The following is a 20,646-nucleotide window of genomic DNA, read 5'->3' on the forward strand; positions in this document are numbered from 1 at the left end:
TTTTTTTTTATTCTTGTAAAGATGTGGTACAGAGAGGTTACAGTTAAATTAGTAATGAGTACATTTTTTTATGACAGGGCACTTTTAAAAAGATATTTCCAGTCTGAAGCCATCTGAATAAATACTTGGGCCTTGAAAAGTCTATGAATGGTCAGCAGTGCTTAATCATTTCCAAGATACATGGAGTAACAGATTTTTGAGCACTAGAGTTACTGGAGGAACAGGACAGGCAAAGCTCTTCCATTCTGCCTTCTTTAGGAACAGCACCCTGAGGAGGAATTGATCAAGACCAAGCAGAGTGAGGTGAATGCAGCCTGGCAGCGACTGAAGGGTCTAGCTCTGCAGAGGCAGGGGAAGCTCTTTGGGGCTGCTGAGGTTCAGCGCTTTAACAGGTACCAACCAGCTCCAACTGGACTAGGGGAACAGGCACTGGCTGGGAAGGGCTTGGTAAAGTCCCTGGTCACTAGATCTTGACTGTGATAGTCTTGGTACTCCTGGACAGTCAGCATCACAGGTTGACTGGCACCTCTATTCCCACTCTGCAGGGATGTGGATGAGACCATCAGTTGGATTAAGGAAAAGGAGCAGTTAATGGCCTCTGACGATTTTGGCCGAGACCTGGCAAGTGTTCAGGCTCTGCTGCGGAAACATGAAGGTCTGGAAAGAGATCTTGCTGCTCTAGAGGACAAGGTGGGTTTGAAAAACAGCTGTTTCCATAAATTAGTTGGAAGGGTTAGAAGAGCAGTGCTGACATCATGCATTTCCAGGTCAAAGCACTGTGTGCAGAGGCTGACCGCCTGCAGCAGTCCCACCCTCTGAGCGCCACCCAGATCCAAGTGAAGCGAGAGGAACTCATTACCAACTGGGAGCAGATCCGCACTTTGGCTGCAGAGAGACATGCACGCCTCAATGACTCCTACAGGTGGAAAAAACACTTCTGCATTTAATCAGTTCTGTGCACTCAGCCAGGTGTCACTAAGAGGATGCAGACCACTTGTTCCCACCTGTGTTCTTATATCTGGAGACAGCTGTATGGGGTGCAGGACAGTATAGTATTTATAATTTCAAAAAAATCTTCCATTCCCTATCACTACATTAGTACTGGTAGAAATGAAAGTATCCCCTTAGTTATCCAATCATTTCATGAAATATCCTATTAAAATTGAGTAAATCAGCCAGGCACTGGTGGAAAGGATTCAGAGAAAAGGGAGCTTAAACTAATAAGGTAAGCAGGGTACCAGATGGCTCATACCTGGAATCCTAGCTACTCAGGAGGCTGAGATGTGAGGATTGCTGTTTGACGCCAGCTCAGGCAGAAAGATCTGTGAGACTCTTATCTCCAATAAACTAATCAGAAAAAGCCACAAGTGGCCCTGTGGCTCAAGTAGTAGAGTGCTAGCCTTGAGCAAAAAGAGGCCTGGGGACAGTGCCTAAGCCCTGACTGGGGGGGGAAATTTGAGTAAATAAAGAATTAGAGGGCTGGGAAGGTGGCTCAGTGGTAGAGTGCTTGCCTTACGTGCATGAGGCCCTGGGTTCAATTCTTTAGTACCATATACACAGAAAAAAACAGAAGTGGCGCTATGGCTCAAGTGGTAGAACGCTAGCCTTGAACTGAATTGCTGAGGGACAGTACCCAGGCCCAGAGTTCAGGCCCCATGACTGACGAAAAAAAAAAATTGGAAAGAAAAATGCTTCTAACTGACCTGGAGTTGACCCTGGGAATACCAAGAAAGTTAAAAGTGAAATGACAGCAGGCTGCTCAAGAGGCTGAGATCTAAGGATCTCAGTTCAAGGCCAGCCCAGGCAGGAAAGTCTGTGACAAGACTCTTATCTCCAATTAACCACTGAAAAAAGCTGGAAGTGGTGCTGTGGCTCAAGTGGTACAGTGCTAGCCTTGAGCACAAAAAACTCAGAGACAGTGCTCAGGCCTAGAACTCAAGCCCCCACGACCAGCACCCCAAAAAAAAAATTTGGCAGTAAGCCTGGCATAGTGGAACACTGCCATCTTAGCAGAAGACGCTGGGTGTAGTGGCACATACCTGTCAGGTATGGAAGAAGCATATAATAGGAGGATTGTGGTTCAGGCTTTGACTCAGGCAAGTCAAGACCCTGTCTCCAAAAGGTCAAAAAAGGCTACAAGAGTGACTCAGTAACATAGCAGACCTCCTTAGCAAGCAGTGTGTACCACCAGAAAAATTTTAAGAATTAAGGCATTCCAGGGGCTGGGAAGGTGGCTCAGTGGTAGAGCGCTTGCCTTGCATGCCTGAGGCCCTGGGTTCGATTCCTCAGCACCACATAAGCAAAAAGAAAAAAGCCGGAAGTGGCGCTGTGGCTCAAGTGGTAGAGGCTAGCCTTGAGCTGAAGAGCTGAGGGACAACGCCCAGGCCCAGAGTTCAGGCCCCACGACTGGACCCAAAAAAAAAAAAAAAAAAGAATTAAGGCATTCCAGTGACACAGAACCTGAGGGTTTTTTTTTGTTGTTATTGTTCATTTTGTTTTGTCAGTTGTTGGGCTTGGGTGCTAACCCTGTGCTCAAGGCAAGTGCTCTACTGCTTCAGCCAAAGCACCATTTCTGGTTTTCTAGTGGTTAATTGGAGATGAGTCTCACAGACTTTTCTGCCCGGGCTGGCTTTGAACCGTGATCCTCAGATCTCAGCTTCTTGAGTAGCGAAGGTTACAAGCGTGAGCCACTGGTGCCCAGGTCTGAAGTTGTTTTTTTTTTTTGTTTTGTTTTGTTTTTGGGGGGGTCCGGTCATGGGGCCTGAACTCTGGGCCTGGGCGCTGTCCCTCAGCTCTTCAGCTCAAGGCTAGCACTCTACCACTTAAGCCACAGCGCCACTTCCGGCGTTTTTCTTTTTGCTTATGTGGTGCTGAGGAATTGAACCCAGGACCTCATGCATGCAAGGCACGCACTCTACCACTGAGCCACCTTCTCAGCCACTGAAGTTTTTTTTTATTTTTGTTTTTTGATGGTTCTGGGGCTTGAATTCAGAGCCTTGGCACTGACCCTGAGCTTTTGTGTTCAAGACTAGTGCTTTGCCACTTTGAACCACATTGCTATTTTAGGCTTTTTTTTTTTTTTTTGCCAGTCCTGGGCTTGAACTTAGGGCCTATGTACCCTGAGCTCCTTTTGCTCAAGGCTAGAAGTCTACCACTTGAACCACAGCACCAGTTCCAGCTTTTTCTGTTTATATGGAACTGAGGAATCGAAACTGGGGCTTCATGCATAGTAGCCATGAACTTTACCACTAAGCCACTTATCCAGCCCCCATTTTTGGCTTTTTGGTAATTAGTTGAAGATAAGAATCTCATGGACTATCCTCTTGGGCTTGCTGGAATTTCTGAGCCACAATCCTCAGAAATTAGCCTCTTCTGAGCTAGGATTACAGGTGTGAGCCACCAATGCCCATTTTAGAACCTGAGTTTGTTGTTTTTTGTTTTTAGGTTTTTTTTTTGGGTCAGTCGTGGGGCTTGAACTCTGGGCTTGGGCACTGTCCCTATGCTCTTCAGCTCAAGGCGTGCTCTTTACCACTTGAGCCACAGCACCACTTCCGGTTTTCTATGGTTTACTGGGGATAAGAGTGTCATGGACTGTCCTGTCCTGTCTGGCTTTGAACCATGATCCTCAGATCTCAGCCTCTTGAGTAGCTACGATTACAGGTGTGAGCCACCAGCACCTGGCTTAGAACCTGAGCTTGAAAGGATTGATTACAGCATTCTCATGCTTCCCTGAGTTCATAGCGTTTTCTGTTGCTCAAGACTTGAGTTTGTATGGCTTATTAGTTTTTTGGTAACAGAGTTCAGAGCTTTTGGGAATGATATCTTCCCTTCTAGAACCACCACAGAAAACCTCTAGTAATAATACCGTTGGTTTTCTCAAGGCTTCAGCGCTTCCTTGCCGACTTCCGAGACCTTACCAGCTGGGTGACTGAGATGAAGGCTCTCATCAATGCAGATGAGCTGGCCAATGATGTGGCTGGGGCTGAAGCCCTGCTGGATCGGCACCAGGAGCACAAGGTAATAAAATCCCATCTTCCCGAAGTAAAGATGGCCCATGATGCATCAGTGCCTCTCCGTCTAAAAAGTCCATAGTCATAACTGTGACCATTAGCCACAGGGGCTTTTATCCTAAGCTTATAGTTAGTTGCCTTCGCTGTAGGAGACCTGTTCTACCTGCTTCTAGTTGGGAGACTGTGGTGATCCGTGAAAGCAGTGGTAAGCTCTAGCCGGGTAGCAATACTACCATTTTGCATATCCTGTTCAAAAAATGTCTAAATAACACTGGGTCGATGGCTCATACCTAATCCTAGCTACTCAGGAGTTTGAATTCTGAGGATTGTGGTTCCAAGCCAACCTGGGCAAAAGTCTGTGAGACTCGTATCTCCAATTTACTACCAAAAAAGCCAGAGTAGCCAGGTATTGGTGGTTCACGCCTGTAATCCTAGCTACTCAGAGGCTGAGATCTGAGGATCACAGTTCAAAGCCAGCCCAGGCAGGAAAGTCCATGAGACTCTCATATCTAATAAACCATCAAAAAACCACAAGTGGTGGGGCTAGGAAGGTGGCTTAGTGGTAAGAGTGTTTGCCTTGCACGCATGAGGCCCTGGGTTCGATTCCTCAACACCACATAAACAGAAAAAGCCGGAAGTGGCGCTGTGGCTCAAGTGGTAGAGCACTAGCCTTGAGCTGAAGAGCTGAGGGACAGCGCCCAGGCCCAGAGTTCAAGCCCCATGACCTGCAAAAAACACAAAAAAAACCCACAACTGGTGCTGTGGCTTAAGTGGTAGAATACTAGCCTTGAGCTGAAGAACTGAGGAACAGCACCCAGGCCCAGAGTTTAAGTCCCAGGACCAACACAAACAAAACAATAACAACAAAAAAGCCAGAATAGAGCTACCAGAGCTAGAATAGCATACCAGCCTTGAGGAAAAAAGTTTGAAAGGTAGCTCCCAGGCCCTGAGTTCAAACCCCAGTACTAGCGCACACACACATACACACACACACACACACACCCTAAATACTGAATTTTCATAAGTTGTTAAAAGTAAATCTAAAATTTCCCCAAGTATGTTTATGGAGTGATAAGTTATATAAGATTTTCAAAGACTTTACCTTTAAGCAAGGGAATTGTTATTCGGAGCACAAAATATAAGGTACTTAGGAATAATTCTGTTTGTGTAAAAAGCTAGGAAAGTTTGTTGGAAGATAAATTGCTCTACCACTGAGCCAACTTCTCAGCCCAAATTAAAAGTGAGTAAGTAGAGTTGCTTACCTTTGCCTTCTGCATCTGTGGAATGTAAAGATGAAGAAACTCCCCAGGACATATAAAGTGCAGTAGCAGCCAGAAGTCCAGTAAGGGTGTGTGTGGCTGTTTGGTATATGGTGTGTGGTGTATGTGTGATGTATGTGGTAGTAGTGTGGGTGTGTGTATACAATCAGATTAACAGGTCTCCATTTGGCACAAGGGAGGCATACAGACCAATGGAATGGCTCTATGAATATGTGTCTACTAAAGATTGACTGAGGTGGCTAGCAAAACCAGTGGGACAAGTGGTGTTTTCACATGTACTAGCTCAGACTAACTTTTAGGAATTTTGGATGGATACCATCTGTTCCTCGTTGTAGATGTGACAGTCTGACTCATAAGGAATATTTGAAATTCAACACCTTTTCTTTTAGAAGCTGCAGGAAATAAACTGTGCCTCTTCCCCTTCCAGGGTGAGATTGACGCTCATGAAGATAGCTTTAAGTCTGCTGATGAGTCTGGACAGGCACTGCTGGCAGCTGGTCATTACGCCTCAGATGAAGTGAGAGAGAAGGTAAGGGAGGGGAAAAGGATCTTCCAAAGAAGCTGGGCCCCAAGAGCTCTTCTTTGTCCTCTCTGTCCCAGGCATGGCATCCACCACCATTATGTGCGAGAACACTTAGCTTGAGATTGTGCCTTGAAAGGGCAGCTTTTGCCCTCAGAGATTTAGAAAGAAGATACGTGCAAGGTGTGCCAGTTAGCCAGAGAGACACAGCTCACTTTATTTGGGGCATGTGTAACACATCTCCTATGTTAAGGAGACTTTGAAAAGAGCAAGTCCTGTTTTAGGGCTAAGCCAGTTCTTTTTCTGGAGCAAGAAGGAATTCCATTTTTATAAGTTAAGTCTAACGCATTCATGAATGCATCCAACTGGTTTTACAGAGTACCATGCAGCTGATGTATCTTACTTGATAGTCTCTACTCCCCCTCACTTCCTAATAGAGTCCTTTTTCTTTATCAATTTACTTCAATTAATATTAGATATCAGTCTACTTAGATAAATAGTGGTATTATGGCAATAAATTAATTCTAGGCCATCCTTCTTGAATTTGCAAGCTAATTAGGGTATGTAGCCAGGTGCCAGTGGCTCACTCCTATAATCTTAGCTACTTACAATGCTAAGATCTGAGGATCATGATTCAAAGCCAGTTGGGGCAGGAAAGTCCAAGAGACTCTCATCTCCATTTAATCACCAAAAAGCCAGAAGTAGGGATGTGGTTCAAGTGGTAGAGCACTTGCCTTGGCCAAAAAAAAAATAACAAAGTTCACATAATACTCCCCTGTTGGAAATCATAAAATGGCCTGAAGTTTAGCAGGAGGACCAGACTCCCCAGGGAAGCTCGTACTAAGACATGTTGTTAACTATGCCTCCCAACCCCCAAGCTGACCATCCTCTCAGAAGAGCGGGCTGCCCTGCTGGAGCTGTGGGAGCTGCGCCGGCAGCAGTATGAGCAGTGCATGGACCTGCAGCTCTTCTACCGTGATACTGAGCAGGTGGACAACTGGATGAGCAAACAGGAGGTAAAACTGGGATCTTGCTCACCTGGAGGTGGGGAGGGAGGAACCGGGCTTTGCTCCTCCACTTTTCAGTAGCTTGTTTACTTTGTTTTAGGAAGTCAAAGCCAATTCAGCTCTGAATCCAGCAAAGGAGGGGGAAATTGAGCAGACTTCTGCCATCCCTTCCTACCTCTGTCACTGCTAAGATGAAAAGCTCCCAGATTATCACGTTCGTGGGGTCAACATTTATTTTTGTAAAATTAATTTTTTTTTGCAGATGACATGATCTTGTATTTATTTTTTTTTAACATTTGTAAATTGACTTTTAAAATAGAATTTATGGGCCTGGTGCTGGTGGCTCAAACCTTGTAATCCTAGCTACTCAGGAGGCTGAGATCTGAGGATCACGGTTCAAAGCCAGCCCTAGCAGGAAAGTCCGTGAGACTCTTATCTCCAGTAAATTACTAGAAAACCGGAAGTGGCGATGTGGCTCAAGTGGTAGAACACTTGCCTTAAGCTGAAGAGTATAGGGACAGAGCCCAAGACCAGAGTTCAAGCTCCACAACCCACAATAACAAAAAAATAGAATTCATCAGCCAGGTGCCAGTGGCTCACACCTGTAATCCTAGCTACTCAGGGGCTGAGATCTAAGGATCACAGGTCAAAGCCAGCCTGGGCAATAAAGTCTGTGAGACTCTTACCTCCAATAAACCATCAGAAAACCCCAGTGGTGCTGTGGCTCAAGTAGTAGAGGGCTGTCCTTGAGCTGAAGAGCTGAGGGACAGCACCCAGGCCCAGAGTTCAAGCCGCATGACCGACAAAAAAGAAAAGTTCCAAACCAGGCTCTTATCTCCAATTAACCACCAGAAAACTGGAAGTGGAGCTCAAAATGGTAGTGCTAGCCTTGAGCAAAAAAGCTTAGTGACAGCACCCAGACCCCAGGAGTGACCAAAAAAGTTCCAGTAAAATATTGAACAGGAATTTCCCAGAATATCTAGATTAACTAAATCACAAAGAGCTTTAGACTTTTCCAGAAAAGATCTCAGAAGTTCAAAACTATAGACTCTATTTTGATCCACATATCCTTTGCTTTTAAGTAATAGAAGATCAAAGAGCGGTATGATTTTGCCTACTTTGTTTCCTTTCATAGGCATTCCTGCTGAATGAAGACTTGGGCGATTCCTTGGACAGTGTGGAAGCACTTCTCAAGAAACACGAAGACTTTGAGAAGTCCCTCAGTGCCCAGGAGGAGAAGATCACGGTAAGAGCTTCCTAGTCATCTGATTCTTAGGGTAATCAGAAGTGCCTGTTTCCAAGCAGATAAAAGGAAGGATCTTGGTGCCTTTTAGGGCTCATGGCTTACAATGGTAATATGACATCTTGTCACCTAACATGGCTGAACTGAATGAAACCACTTGCTGGATAGAATCCTTCAAATTGAGATGTACTTTTAATTAGAAGTGTAACATACTGTTCCCATTGAAAATACACTTTACAGCTGGGTGCTGTTGGCTCACACCTGTAATCCTAGCTGCTCAGAAGGCTGAGATCTAAGGATCCTGGTTTGAAGTCAGCGTAGGCAGGAGAGTCCATGCAACTGTTTTTTCTATTAAACTACTCAGAAAAAGCCTGGAAGTGGCATCGTGGCTCAAGTGGTAGAGCCCTTCTAGCATTGAGCAAAAGAAGCTCAGGGACAGTGACCAGGCCCAGAGTTCAAGAAGACCAGCAAAAAAAAAAAGTACATCTTAGAAACACGAATCAGGCGGGAAAGGTGGCTCAGTGGTACAGTGCTTGCTCACATGCATGCATGCATGAGGCCCTGGGTTCAATTCCTCAGCACCACATAAGCAGAAAAAGCCGGAAGAGGCGCTGTGGCTCAAGTGATAGAGTGCTAGCCTTGAGCTGAAGAGCTGAGGGACAGTGGCCAGGCCCAGAGTTCAGGCCCCACAGCTGATTAAAAAAAAAACAAAAAACAAGAATCAGCCCATGCTTGGCATTTATCAGGAGCTTGTGTTGCAGCTTATAGATTTCAGTGGAACTAACACAATATTATTTTGTTCAACAAAACCTCAAGAAGCATGAAGAAGCCGGGTGCCAGTGGCTCACACCTGTAATCCCAGCTACTCAGGAGTGTGAGATCTGAGGATCTCATTTCAAAGCCAGCCTGGGCAGGAAATTCTGTGAGACTCTTATCTCCAATAAACCACTAGAAAACTGGAAGTGGTGCTGCAGCTCAGAGCACAGGGAGAGTGCCCAAGCCCAGAGTTCAAGCCCCACAACTGACCAAAAAAAAAAGGCCTGAGGATTTTGAGAAATCCCTTGGTGCTTACACGCTACAGGGAACTGTTGCTTCCTCCCGTAGCGTGCTGATGGTGCTGATCTTGACCATGTTGTGACTTCAGATACAGTTCCTTTTCCTTCAGGCAACAGTTCCTTTTCTCCAGAGGCCAGGCGGGGAATAGTACTCAGTCATAACTCTCATCTTCTTTCCTAGGCACTGGATGAATTTGCAACTAAGCTAATCCAGAACAACCACTATGCAATGGAAGATGTGGCCACACGCCGAGACGCTGTAAGTTCCCCAGATTCTTTCTGCTCCTTGATTGCCGTCCACCAGTGTCCCTTCCTGCAGGTTTTGTCTTTTGAATTGAACACCTCTTGGAAATAAAGAAGTAGAGATTCACAGCAATTCTGTCTTTGCAGCTGCTGAGCCGCCGCAATGCCCTTCATGAGCGAGCCATGCACCGCAGGGCTCAGCTGGCCGATTCCTTCCATCTCCAGCAGTTTTTCCGTGATTCTGATGAGCTCAAGAGTTGGGTCAACGAGAAGATGAAAACTGCCACTGATGAAGCTTATAAAGTAATATACTGTTAACATTGCTATGTGGCACTTTAGTAATACACTAAACACAGCTCTTTGTTTCAGTTGTAGTGGATTCCACAAACCACAGTGACCTAACCCCATATAAAGTTTCATATGGCCGGGCGCCGGTGGCTCACGCCTGTAATCCTAGCTACTGAGGAGGCTGAGATCTGAGGATCACAGTTCAAAGCCAGCCCAGGCAGAAAAGTCCATGAGACTCTTGTCTTCAATTAGCCACCAGAAAACTGGAAGTGGTGCTGTGGCTCAAGCGGTAGAGTGCTCGCCTTGAGCTGAAGAGCGCAGGGATAGCACCCAGGCCCAGAGTTCAAGCCCCATGACTGACAGGAAAAAAAAAAACACAAAATTTTCATATGAAGGTAATGGGAGGTAATGTAATATTCTTAGGTGTCTTCTCTCTTTGATTGGCAGGACCCATCCAACCTGCAGGGAAAAGTACAAAAGCATCAGGCTTTTGAGGCTGAGCTCTCAGCAAACCAAAGCCGAATTGATGCCTTGGAGAAAGCTGGGCAGAAGCTGATAGATGTCAACCACTATGCCAAGGATGAAGTAGCAACTCGTATGAATGAAGTCATCAGCCTGTGGAAGAAGCTGCTGGAGGCCACAGAACTGAAAGGTAGGAGGAAATGGATGCTGATAGGAATGTTTGGAGAATTAAATACACCCGGGTAAGTGTTTGTGGAACATACACCACCCAGGGATGGTGGTCTTAATCACTTTGAGGAAATGAATTGGGCCTCATCTAAAGTGAAAGTCAAAATTCAGCCATGAGCCAAGGGCATTAGTAACTCCCAAATACAGTTGGGACTGCTTCCAGACAGCTTCCAGTTTGGCTTCTAGATGGTGGTGTGGAGGCTGTACATTAAGTTTTCTTTGCCTTTGTGGTAAAAGTGAAGCAGTAACTACAATTCTTACCCATCGTCCTTCATCAGGAGAGTGTGGCTCATGTGCTGTATTGGTGAAAGAATCATGTTAATGAATAGAAATTAAATTTTCCAGCTGGGCGCTGGTGGCTCATGCCTGTAATCCTAGCTACTTAGGAGGCAGAGATCTGAGGATCACAGTTCAAAGTCAGCCCAGGCAGGAGAAAAAGTCTGTGAGATTCTTATCTCTAATAAACTACTCAGAAAATTGGTAGTGTCTGGGTGGCTCAATTGGTAGAGCACTAGCCTTGAGCTGAAAAGCTGAGGGACAGTGCCCAGGCCCAGAGTTCAAGCCCCAGGACTGACCAATAAATAAATAAATAATAAATAAATTTTTCCTCCTAACAGGAATAAAGCTTCGTGAAGCTAACCAGCAACAGCAATTTAATCGCAATGTTGAGGACATTGAATTGTGGTTGTATGAAGTAGAAGGTCACTTGGCTTCAGATGATTATGGCAAAGACCTTACCAATGTCCAGAACCTCCAGAAGAAGCATGCCCTGCTGGAGGCCGATGTGGCTGCTCACCAGGTAGAGTTTGAATTGGGGTCTGTGTTTTGGCATGTGAATGCAGATGACAAGGCAGGAGAAAATATGTGACTGTCTTAGAGAACTCTATTTGCTTTTGCTCATATCAACTTGTCTTCCCTCAGCTTTCTGGGAGCTGAGTGTGATAGAATTCCACCCCAAGCAGTAGGCAGAAGTGAGTAGAGCAGAGTTGCTAACTAAGCCTTGGTTCAGGCTCTCAAGGCTTTGTTCTTTCCTGTTCCCAGGATCGAATTGATGGCATCACCATTCAGGCCCGCCAGTTCCAAGATGCTGGCCATTTTGATGCTGAAAACATCAAGAAGAAGCAGGAGGCACTTGTGGCTCGCTATGAGGCTCTTAAAGAACCCATGGTTGCTCGGAAACAGAAGCTGGCAGATTCTCTGCGTTTACAGCAGCTCTTCCGGGATGTGGAAGATGAAGAGACATGGATTCGAGAGAAGGAGCCCATTGCTGCATCTACCAACAGAGGTCAGTCTGCTTCCACAAGTCAGGATAAGGGGCATGAAAAAAAGGGCTGACAAAGGGCATGGCACTTAGCATAAAGGGGACAGTGTGAGGTCAGGTTTCTTGCTGGAGCCCTTATGGGAGTTGACTGTGTGTGTCAGTTCAGTACTGACTTCTCTGGATGATGAGGGAGTGGTTTCTGCTTTCAGGCAAGGATTTGATTGGAGTCCAGAATCTGCTAAAGAAACATCAAGCTTTACAAGCAGAAATTGCTGGACATGAACCCCGCATCAAAGCAGTGACACAGAAAGGAAATGCCATGGTGGAGGAAGGTAAGTGAGTGGGGCTTGACTTTGCTCATCCTCTCTCCCCTCCATTGCTTATTGAGCACAGCAGACTGGGCTGGGGGCAGGTCCCATTCCCAACCCATCCTAATTAATGGTATAACTGTGACTAGGCAGTACCTTGCTGAGGCTTCGTGTTTCACCTACAAAAGGCAGCACCTCTCCTGGTGTGTTTGTGAGGGTTACAGAGCTGAGAAAGTGCCTGCACCTAGAAGACTCAGAACAGAGAACCATAAAACTGCTGTTACTTATGACTTCCTGATTAGAGTGACACTACACCAGCATAGGAAGCCTGCTTCTACACAGTAGATAGAGCCACAGTTGGAGGAAACAAGAGAGGAGGAAATCCATTAAAGGGCTGGATCAGAGCAGCAGCTCATTAGAAATGGAGTTGGGACAGAGCATGGCACCCCAAAATGTAGTAACAAAAGTACGTGGATATAGAAGCCTCTCCTGACCTTCAACATATCAATGTACTGTTTGCCATCCTCTCTCTGCTCCAGGCCACTTTGCTGCAGAGGATGTGAAGGCCAAGCTCAACGAGCTCAACCAGAAGTGGGAGGCACTGAAAGCCAAAGCCTCTCAGCGGAGGCAGGACCTTGAGGACTCTCTGCAGGCCCAGCAGTACTTTGCCGATGCCAACGAGGCCGAGTCCTGGATGAGAGAGAAGGAGCCCATTGTGGGCAGCACTGACTATGGGAAGGACGAGGACTCTGCTGAGGTAACCTTGAGCTCCTGTTGCATCTTCTAGGGAAATGGACCAGGATGTGGAGGAAAGCAAGTTATGAGAAATGATGACTTAGGAAAGGTGTGGTACCTCAGTGATTTATTTATTTATTTTTATTTTTTTAGTGGTACTAGGGTTAGAACTCAGGGCTACTGGCTAGGCACTTTTTCCCCTTAGTTATTTTCAAATTGGATTCTGTTTTTGCCGAGGCTAGCTTAGTGATTCTCCTAGTTACACCTCCCACATGACTGGAATGATAGGCTGCACCACCATTATGCTCAGGTGTTATTGCTTGAACTCTGGGGTCTGAGTGGGTAATGTCTTCTCTTTGCTCGTCCCCTCTCCCCTCCATTGCTTAAGTGCATGGACCTGGGCACAGCAGACTGTGCTGGGGGCAGGTCCCATTCCCAATCCATCTTAATTGTATAACTGTGACTAGGCAGTACCTTGCTGAGGCTTCGTGTTTTACCTACAAAAGGAAGCACCTCTCCTGGCATGTTTGTGAGGGTTACAGGGCTGAGAAAGTGCCTGCACATGGAAGACTCAGAACAGAGAACCATGGGACGGCTTTCATTTATGATTTCTTCAGCTCTTCAGCTCAAGGCGAGCACTCTACCACTTGAGCCACAGCGCCACTTTTGGTTTTCTAGTGTTTTATTGGAGTTAAGAGTTTCACAGACTTTCCTGCCCGGGCTGGCTTTGAACTGTGATCCTCAGATCTCAGCCTCCTGAGTAGCTAGGATGACAGACATGAGCCACCAGCACCTGGATTTTGCTTGTCTTTTATGCTGGTTAATTGGAGTTAAGACTCTCATGGACTGTCCTGCCCAGACTGACTAAACCATAATCCTCAGATCTTACCCTCCTGAGTTGCTAGGATTATAGGCATGAACTAGCAGCACCCAACTTCAATTTGGGCAAGTAAGGTCTTCATTTCCAGGAGTTGTTTGATTTTTTTTTTTCTTCATTGAATTCTCACATATCTTTCATTCAGTCAACTCTTTGTTGTATCATTGTTTCTCTTGTTTGTTTGAATCCTCTTTGAATTTATTTAGTTGTTTTAACATAATTCCTTTATTTCATTAGCCATTCTAGTTTTGTTTTGAGCTCATTTTTTTCTCTTCATTCTCACTTACATCCTTTATTGTAGAATAAGTAGTTTTTTGAGGCAATATATTGCCTTGTTTATTCACATCATGTAGGCTTTTTTGCTGAGATTTATGCATCTGAGTCCCAGATTTGTGAAGATTGCAGTCTCCTGTTTCAGTTAGTGGTTTCTTGCACATTCCTTAGGCGTGATGGCTATATGGTAGTATATATTAGTAGGGTTGGTCTTGGATCACAGTCAGTTTCAGTGCTCAAGACAGTGTGTATGGAACTCTCCTCCACTTAAGAGTGAGGAAGCTTGGTTTCACAGGCCACTACAGGTGGTCAAATAGTCTTGTGTTTGTGGTACTTAGAGTGTGTCTTCCTAGTCCATATACTTCCGACTTCCCAACATTTCAGTTTTCCACACATCCTCTGTCACATTGCTATCAATTTCGTTGTCATGTGATAGGAATTGTGTCATATACAATCCATGTATCAGTGACAGTCTTTTTTCTTTTTACAACATTTTGTGATGAACATAGCATGCATGTAAGTATCACATATGTATGTATGTGAGTACAATTAATTTATGCTTATAAAACATTTTTTTGTTGGTTGTGGGGCTTGAACTCTGGGCCTGGGTGCTGTCCCTCAGCTCTTCAGCTCAAGGCAAGCACTCTACCACTTGAGCCAAGCACCACTTCTGGCTTTTTCTGCTTATGTGGTACTGAGGAATCGAACCCAGGGCCTCATGCATGCAAGACAAGCACTATACCACTTGGCCACCTTCCCAGCCCTTATAAAACATTACTTTAAAATTAAAAATTAAAATTTTAAATTACCAGATTGAATTAAACATTAACATGAATTATATGTTCTTCCCCAAAATATGGACTAAAAGTCTTGGAAATGCTATTAATGGAAAAAGACAGGTACCCCATATAGAGCGGGAATGAGTGCACATGTAGCTAGCTTCAATGTCTTGTATTTTACTTCTAAGGATAGGCAGTGGGTTCTCCTGTACATAGGATATTATTCTTCATGTCTCCATTCATTCATTTATTTGCCAGTCCTGAAGCTTGAACTCAGAGCCTGGGCACTGTCCCTAAGCCCCTTTTATTCAAGACTAACACTCTTATCACTTGAGCCACAGCACAGACTTTTCTTTTTATGTGGTACTGAGGAATGGAACCCAGGGCTTCATGCATGCTAGACAAGCACCTATCACTAAGCCACATTCATAACTCCTCTCTGTATATTTATAAAGTGTATGTTTCTGTATAAGTAGGTAAAGGTGGGCATGATTTTAGAATGTAAGTCATGATATTTCACTTAAATCGTTCCTCTTTAAAGAAGGGAGGCCTGTGTGAATGAGACCTCTGCAGGAGGAAGCAGCATATACTTTTGTTTCAGGCTCTGCTGAAGAAACACGAAGCTTTGATGTCAGATCTCAGTGCCTATGGCAGCAGCATCCAGGCTTTACGAGAGCAGGCTCAGTCATGCCGGGTAAGTGCTGCAGCTGTTCCAGGTTCCTTGGCAAATAGTGGGGCCAGAGAGAGTCATGGAACCAGACACTGCCGCTGATATTGCTGCTGTGCTCAGTATACTTGGGACACCAAACCAAAGGTTTTTAGTGAGACACTTTATTATATCTTTATTATTTGGTCGGTCGTGGGGCCTGAACCCTGGGCCTGGGCACCGTCCCTCAGCTCTTCAGCTCTAGGCTAGTGCTCTACCACTTGAGCCACAGTACCACTTCTGGCTTTTTTTTTTTTGTCGGTCGTGGGGCTTGAACTCTGGGCCTGGGCACTGTCCCTCAGCTCTTCAGCTCAAGGCGAGCACTCTACCACTTGAGCTACAGCGCCACTTCCGGTTTTCTGGTGGTTTATTGGAGATAGGAGTCTCATGGTCTCTCCTGCCCGGGCTGGCTTTGAACCGTGATCCTCAGATCTCAGCCTCCTGAGTAGCTAGGATTACAGGCGTGAGCCACCAGCGCCCGGCCCACTTCTGGCTTTTTCTGCTTATGTGGTACTGAGGAATCAAACCCAGGGCCTCATGTATGCAAGGTAAGCACTCTACCACTGAGCCACCTTCCCAGCCCCATAGTGAGACAGTTTAAATTGAGATTTTTGTAAACATATCTATCAGCTTGAATAGAATTTTTGGTGAAGAAATCTACATATGTATTCGATAAAGTTGGTGCTCTTGAGATTGGGCTTCATTATGGTGCAGATAAAATGCTGTGGATGTCCTTTAATCATTTTACCTTTTCTTTGGATTGTAGCAACAAGTGGCTCCAATGGATGATGAGACTGGGAAGGAGCTGGTCCTGGCTCTCTATGACTATCAGGAGAAGAGTCCTCGTGAGGTCACCATGAAAAAAGGAGATATCCTCACTTTGCTCAACAGCACTAACAAGGCAAGGCATAGAAAGTGGCGGGTGCCTGGGAACCCTCCACACTGCAAGTGTGTTCCATTGAGGGCCCTTGGAATGGCTGAATGTTGATAGGAGGGTTTCCTTGTCAGTCTTCTCCTTAATCTGTATATCCACTGCTGTTTATGATTAGGAAAGTTCTAGATCTGTCCTTCTGAATGTGTTCTGCAAGTAGTGCAGAGAATCATCCTCAGAGATAGTTTCTATTACATTTAAGCATTTTTAGGTAGAATTCTTTCTTTTTGAACATGGTCTGCTCTGTAACTTGCACCTGTTGGTTGTGGTGTTTGTGATGCGGAGGCTGGAACCTCATGCATGCTAGAGAAGTGCTCCACCTCAGGCTACTTCAGCCCCTCCTCTCAGCTAGTAATCTAGACCATGTAGCTGTGTCTCAGCCTGGCAGAACGTTGAAGACAGCTGTGATAGCAACACATGGGCTTTGTCCTTTCTGGCTCATCACCTTGTCTTCCTTGACTCATTCAGGTAGTTTTTTGGGGGTATGTGGTTAAGGGAGTAGAAAGTGCTGGTCCCGGAGCTTGAACTCAGGGCCTGGCGCCATCCCCAGCTTTTTTGCTCAAGGCTAGCACTCTGCCACTTGAGACACAGCTCCACTTTCAGGTTTTTTGATGTTTTTGTTTGGTTTAGTCAGTTGGGGGCTTGAACTCAAGGTATAGGTGCTTTGAGCGTTTATGCTCAAGGTAAGCTCTCTACCATTTTAGCCACACCTCTACTGGCTTTCTAGTGGGTAATTGGAGATAAGAGTCTCACAGACTTTTCTGCATGGACTGGCTTCAAACCACGATCTTCACATATCAGCTTCCTGAGTAGCTAGGATTATAGACGTAAGCCATCAGTGCCTGGCCATGCACCAGTTTCTTTTATGAGTTGAATTCTTACTGAATAGGCAGGTGTGGGCCACCGTATGGAACACATAGTTTGGAATGGCCACAGTAGCTGACATTGATGGGTCACCTGTGATGAACTTTGCATATGGCAGTCCAAGTAACTGATTCCGTCACAGGCCTTTTAAAATGAGGAAAACTCTTAGGCCTTGGACACACACACACTCACATATATATACATGTCCACAAATACAGAGGCCTATGTGTAGATTCTGCTTCTATCTGGAAAGGATCTGCTTTCAATCCTTTCTTCTCCCTTAGGACTGGTGGAAGGTGGAAGTGAATGATCGTCAGGGTTTTGTGCCTGCTGCGTATGTGAAGAAGTTGGACCCCGCCCAGTCAGCTTCCAGGGAAAACCTTCTGGAGGAGCAGGGCAGCATCGCACTGCGGCAAGAACAGATTGATAACCAGTAAGGGACACACAGTCAACACAAAGAACCAGGCATCGTGCTGGGCTTAGTCTGACCCACTAGCCAGTATGTAGGTGGTGCCCTGAGGCATCTGGAGCCCTTTTGCATACCTCTTGCTTTCAAAGTCACTTTTATCCCACTAGTTTTCCTATTTGAACCCAAATTCCTGATGGGTAATACCTTAATCTCCTTTGTTTTGTTTTCCCAGTGTTTCTGAGTTTCTTTTTCTAAACCATGTTTTCCTAATCACTGCTGTCTTAACTTTTGTCTTGTGGTTCAGGATGCCTTTTGAATTGGGTTTCCAGATTTTGTCACCCCTCAGTTCTGCACCCCTTTGGATGGCTATTTCCAGAACTTCTCTCTACCATGGCTTTGTGTTCTGAGGATAGTTTATTTTTAATTAAAAGGCTGTCTTCCTTTCTATAGCTGAGCCCCATAAAGACTTGCATCTCTGTTAGTGTGTATCTTACCCCACAAATGAAATCAATGGCTTTGGATACTTGGGAAATATTCAGAAAATATATTTCCACTAGAATATAGAATAGTAGAGCTTTTTTGGCCTTAGTGATCCTTAAAATTGAAGTCACATGTGTGCTTCCAGATTCTCTTACTAGGGCTCGGAAGGTAGCTCAGCGGTAGAGTGCATTGCAGCCTTGCAGATTCTCTTACTATTGAGACAAGAATGGGACATTTGGTTTTGTGTTCTTATCAGAGGCTCAGGTCATAAATATGAAGTGAAAATGATCAAGTCCATAACTAAATTGGCTATTAGCAATCAGGAAAATTTCCTTCCAAGTCCATCTTGTCCCCCGACCCTGCTCTATGAAGTTAACCATGTTTGTAGTACAGTATAACTTGCCTTTGAAATGGCAGACTTATAAGGAAAGTGAAGGTAACTAACCATCTCATTTAACTTTCCTGCTGTGCCTTCACTATAATTTCATTCATGGCCTGGATTGCTTCTATGAGCTTCTAAATGACTCCTCAATTTCCCCACTTTAACCATCACCATCAAGGCACCAGTCGGAGCTGCCACTTGTCATTCCCATGGATTAATCCCACTAATTTGTGCATGCTTTTGCTGTACCCTCTGTGCAGGACACGCATTACTAAGGAGGCCGGCAGTGTATCTCTGCGTATGAAACAGGTGGAAGAACTGTGAGTAGGCTGAGAGCTTCATGAGCACCCCGTGTCCACTACTACATCTGTCCATTCTCCTTTTGCTGCTTCTCTTCAAGGCACTCATCCATCCAATAAAAAGGAGGTGGTGGGAGGGCAGGGTGCATCCATGCAGCAGCTTCACTGGCAAGGGAGGGCAGAAGTTTCGGCAGAGCTGTGACTGCAGTGGCCGACGACCACTGCTCTCGTGGTTGCTTCCTTGTGCAGCTTTGTGCTCATGGTGGTGTCAGTTTCCCTCTGTTGGTGTGGTACAACAGCTGCTGTCAGCAGCAAACCTGGGGCCAATTCTGTGCTGGTCCTAGTAGGAAGGGAATGAAACACCTTTTAGAGTGTTCTTGACTTGTTGCACTCTTGTTTGTTTGCCAACTTTATTTAGGCTTAATGGTGGTGACTTTAGATTTTTCTTTTTAGTTTCTTAAGTTTGACCTTTTTATAGCTTTAAAGATAGTAGGAGTGGATCGTTTTTTATTTTAGTCTTAGAATATTCTTTGATTCTTCTTAAATCTTCAGATAATGGAATCTAACTCTTCCAGATAATGAAATTGTGTAGACATAGTGCACTCTACCTTTCCTTTCAAAGTTGCCACAATTTTCTAAGAAAAAACAAATACATTGCTGTAGACATGTCTTACTGATCTAGAGATACAGTATCCTGTCTCAGGCCATTTCAGGCTCATTATACCTTCCCCCACGTGGGAACTGCTCAGAGAATTACAAAAGACAACCATACATAAACATCATGCAAATTCATCTCATCTCTCAGCTGTAATCAGTCTCAAGAACCCTATGTTTTTGTGCTAAAGTACATGTGTTTGCCATGTTGCAAATGCAAAAATGACATGGAGATGAGTGTGTGTGGCTGTTGTAGCCCCTGGCTCTGAACTGTGTATTGTGTGCTTATTCCTAAGGCTGTAAGTTGGGAACTCTGGGTCCTCGTGTTCATGTTCTGAGCCTTTGTTGCTAGGGCCATCGTTTACACACTCAAGCCTTGGAGCACACCTTGGAGATGCATAGCAGTTGCCTTTATGTTAACAGCTGTAGGTAGCTAACTGCCCTCTTTGCCTCTCTTGTCACCCTCTTGACCTACATCAGATACCATTCTTTACTGGAACTGGGTGAGAAGCGTAAAGGCATGTTGGAGAAAAGTTGCAAGAAGTTTATGTTGTTCCGTGAAGCGAATGAGCTACAGCAGTGGATCAATGAGAAGGAAGCTGCTTTGACGAGTGAAGAGGTCGGTGCTGACTTGGAGCAGGTTGAGGTGCTGCAGAAGAAGTTTGATGACTTCCAGAAGGTATGGGAAGCTAAAACACTGCTTACTGACAGTTCTCCTGATATATTTATTTGTTTGTTTGTTTGTTTGTTGTGGGCCTGGGTGCTGTCTCTGAGCTCTTTTGCTCAAGGCTAGTGCTCTACTAGTTTGAGCCACAGAGCCATTTCTAATTTTTTGGTGGTTAATTGGAGATAAGAGTCTCATAGGGAATTTTTTGCCTGGGCTGGCTTTGAACTGTGATCCTCAGATCTCAGCCTCCTAGAGTAGGAGTTAGGATTACAGGCATGAGCCACTAGCACCCCATGTCTCTTTGATTTTTGAACACAGATTACACAGTCTATACATTATAATTCACCATTTGTAGCTTTGATAAATGTGTCTGGTAGAGATGTGTGTCTACTTTAAATGACTTTAATAGGATCTTCTTGCACCAGTTTCAAAGAAAGGCAATGCTGTTTTTTCTACAGGGTTGTTTGTTTAGTGACATGGCTCAGTGGTGAAATGCTGGCCTAGCATGTATAAGACCCTCACTTTAATCTCCAGCACTGCCGGGCGGGGGGGGGGGGGGGACAAAACTACCCAGGTGCTGGTGGCTCACACCTATAATCCTAGCTACTTGGGAAGCTGAGGATCGCAGTTCAAAGCTAGCCCAGGCAGGAAAGACCCTGAGACTCCTATCTCCAATAAACCACTG

At 45.2% G+C, this 20,646-nt stretch overlaps 1 protein-coding gene across 1 annotated transcript in view; it reads left to right on the plus strand.

Annotated features, from left to right (window-relative positions):
• Positions 1-20,646, plus strand: part of Sptan1 (spectrin, alpha, non-erythrocytic 1) — a 59,502-nt gene that overhangs the window by 11,680 nt on the left and 27,176 nt on the right. The window contains exons 5-23 of the mRNA XM_013021268.1: positions 259-392; positions 546-690; positions 768-922; positions 3,882-4,017; positions 5,718-5,819; positions 6,689-6,826; positions 7,953-8,063; positions 9,297-9,374; positions 9,506-9,661; positions 10,094-10,298; positions 10,954-11,135; positions 11,378-11,621; positions 11,807-11,929; positions 12,445-12,662; positions 15,171-15,263; positions 16,042-16,176; positions 17,355-17,503; positions 18,602-18,661; positions 19,775-20,029. Coding sequence (XP_012876722.1) covers positions 259-392; positions 546-690; positions 768-922; positions 3,882-4,017; positions 5,718-5,819; positions 6,689-6,826; positions 7,953-8,063; positions 9,297-9,374; positions 9,506-9,661; positions 10,094-10,298; positions 10,954-11,135; positions 11,378-11,621; positions 11,807-11,929; positions 12,445-12,662; positions 15,171-15,263; positions 16,042-16,176; positions 17,355-17,503; positions 18,602-18,661; positions 19,775-20,029 — 2,819 coding nt within the window. The remainder of the gene's footprint in view (positions 1-258; positions 393-545; positions 691-767; positions 923-3,881; positions 4,018-5,717; positions 5,820-6,688; positions 6,827-7,952; positions 8,064-9,296; positions 9,375-9,505; positions 9,662-10,093; positions 10,299-10,953; positions 11,136-11,377; positions 11,622-11,806; positions 11,930-12,444; positions 12,663-15,170; positions 15,264-16,041; positions 16,177-17,354; positions 17,504-18,601; positions 18,662-19,774; positions 20,030-20,646) is intronic.

The sequence above is a fragment of the Dipodomys ordii genome, unplaced genomic scaffold, assembly GCF_000151885.1.
Source record: "Dipodomys ordii isolate 6190 unplaced genomic scaffold, Dord_2.0 Scaffold55, whole genome shotgun sequence".
Taxonomy (NCBI): Eukaryota; Metazoa; Chordata; class Mammalia; order Rodentia; family Heteromyidae; genus Dipodomys; species Dipodomys ordii.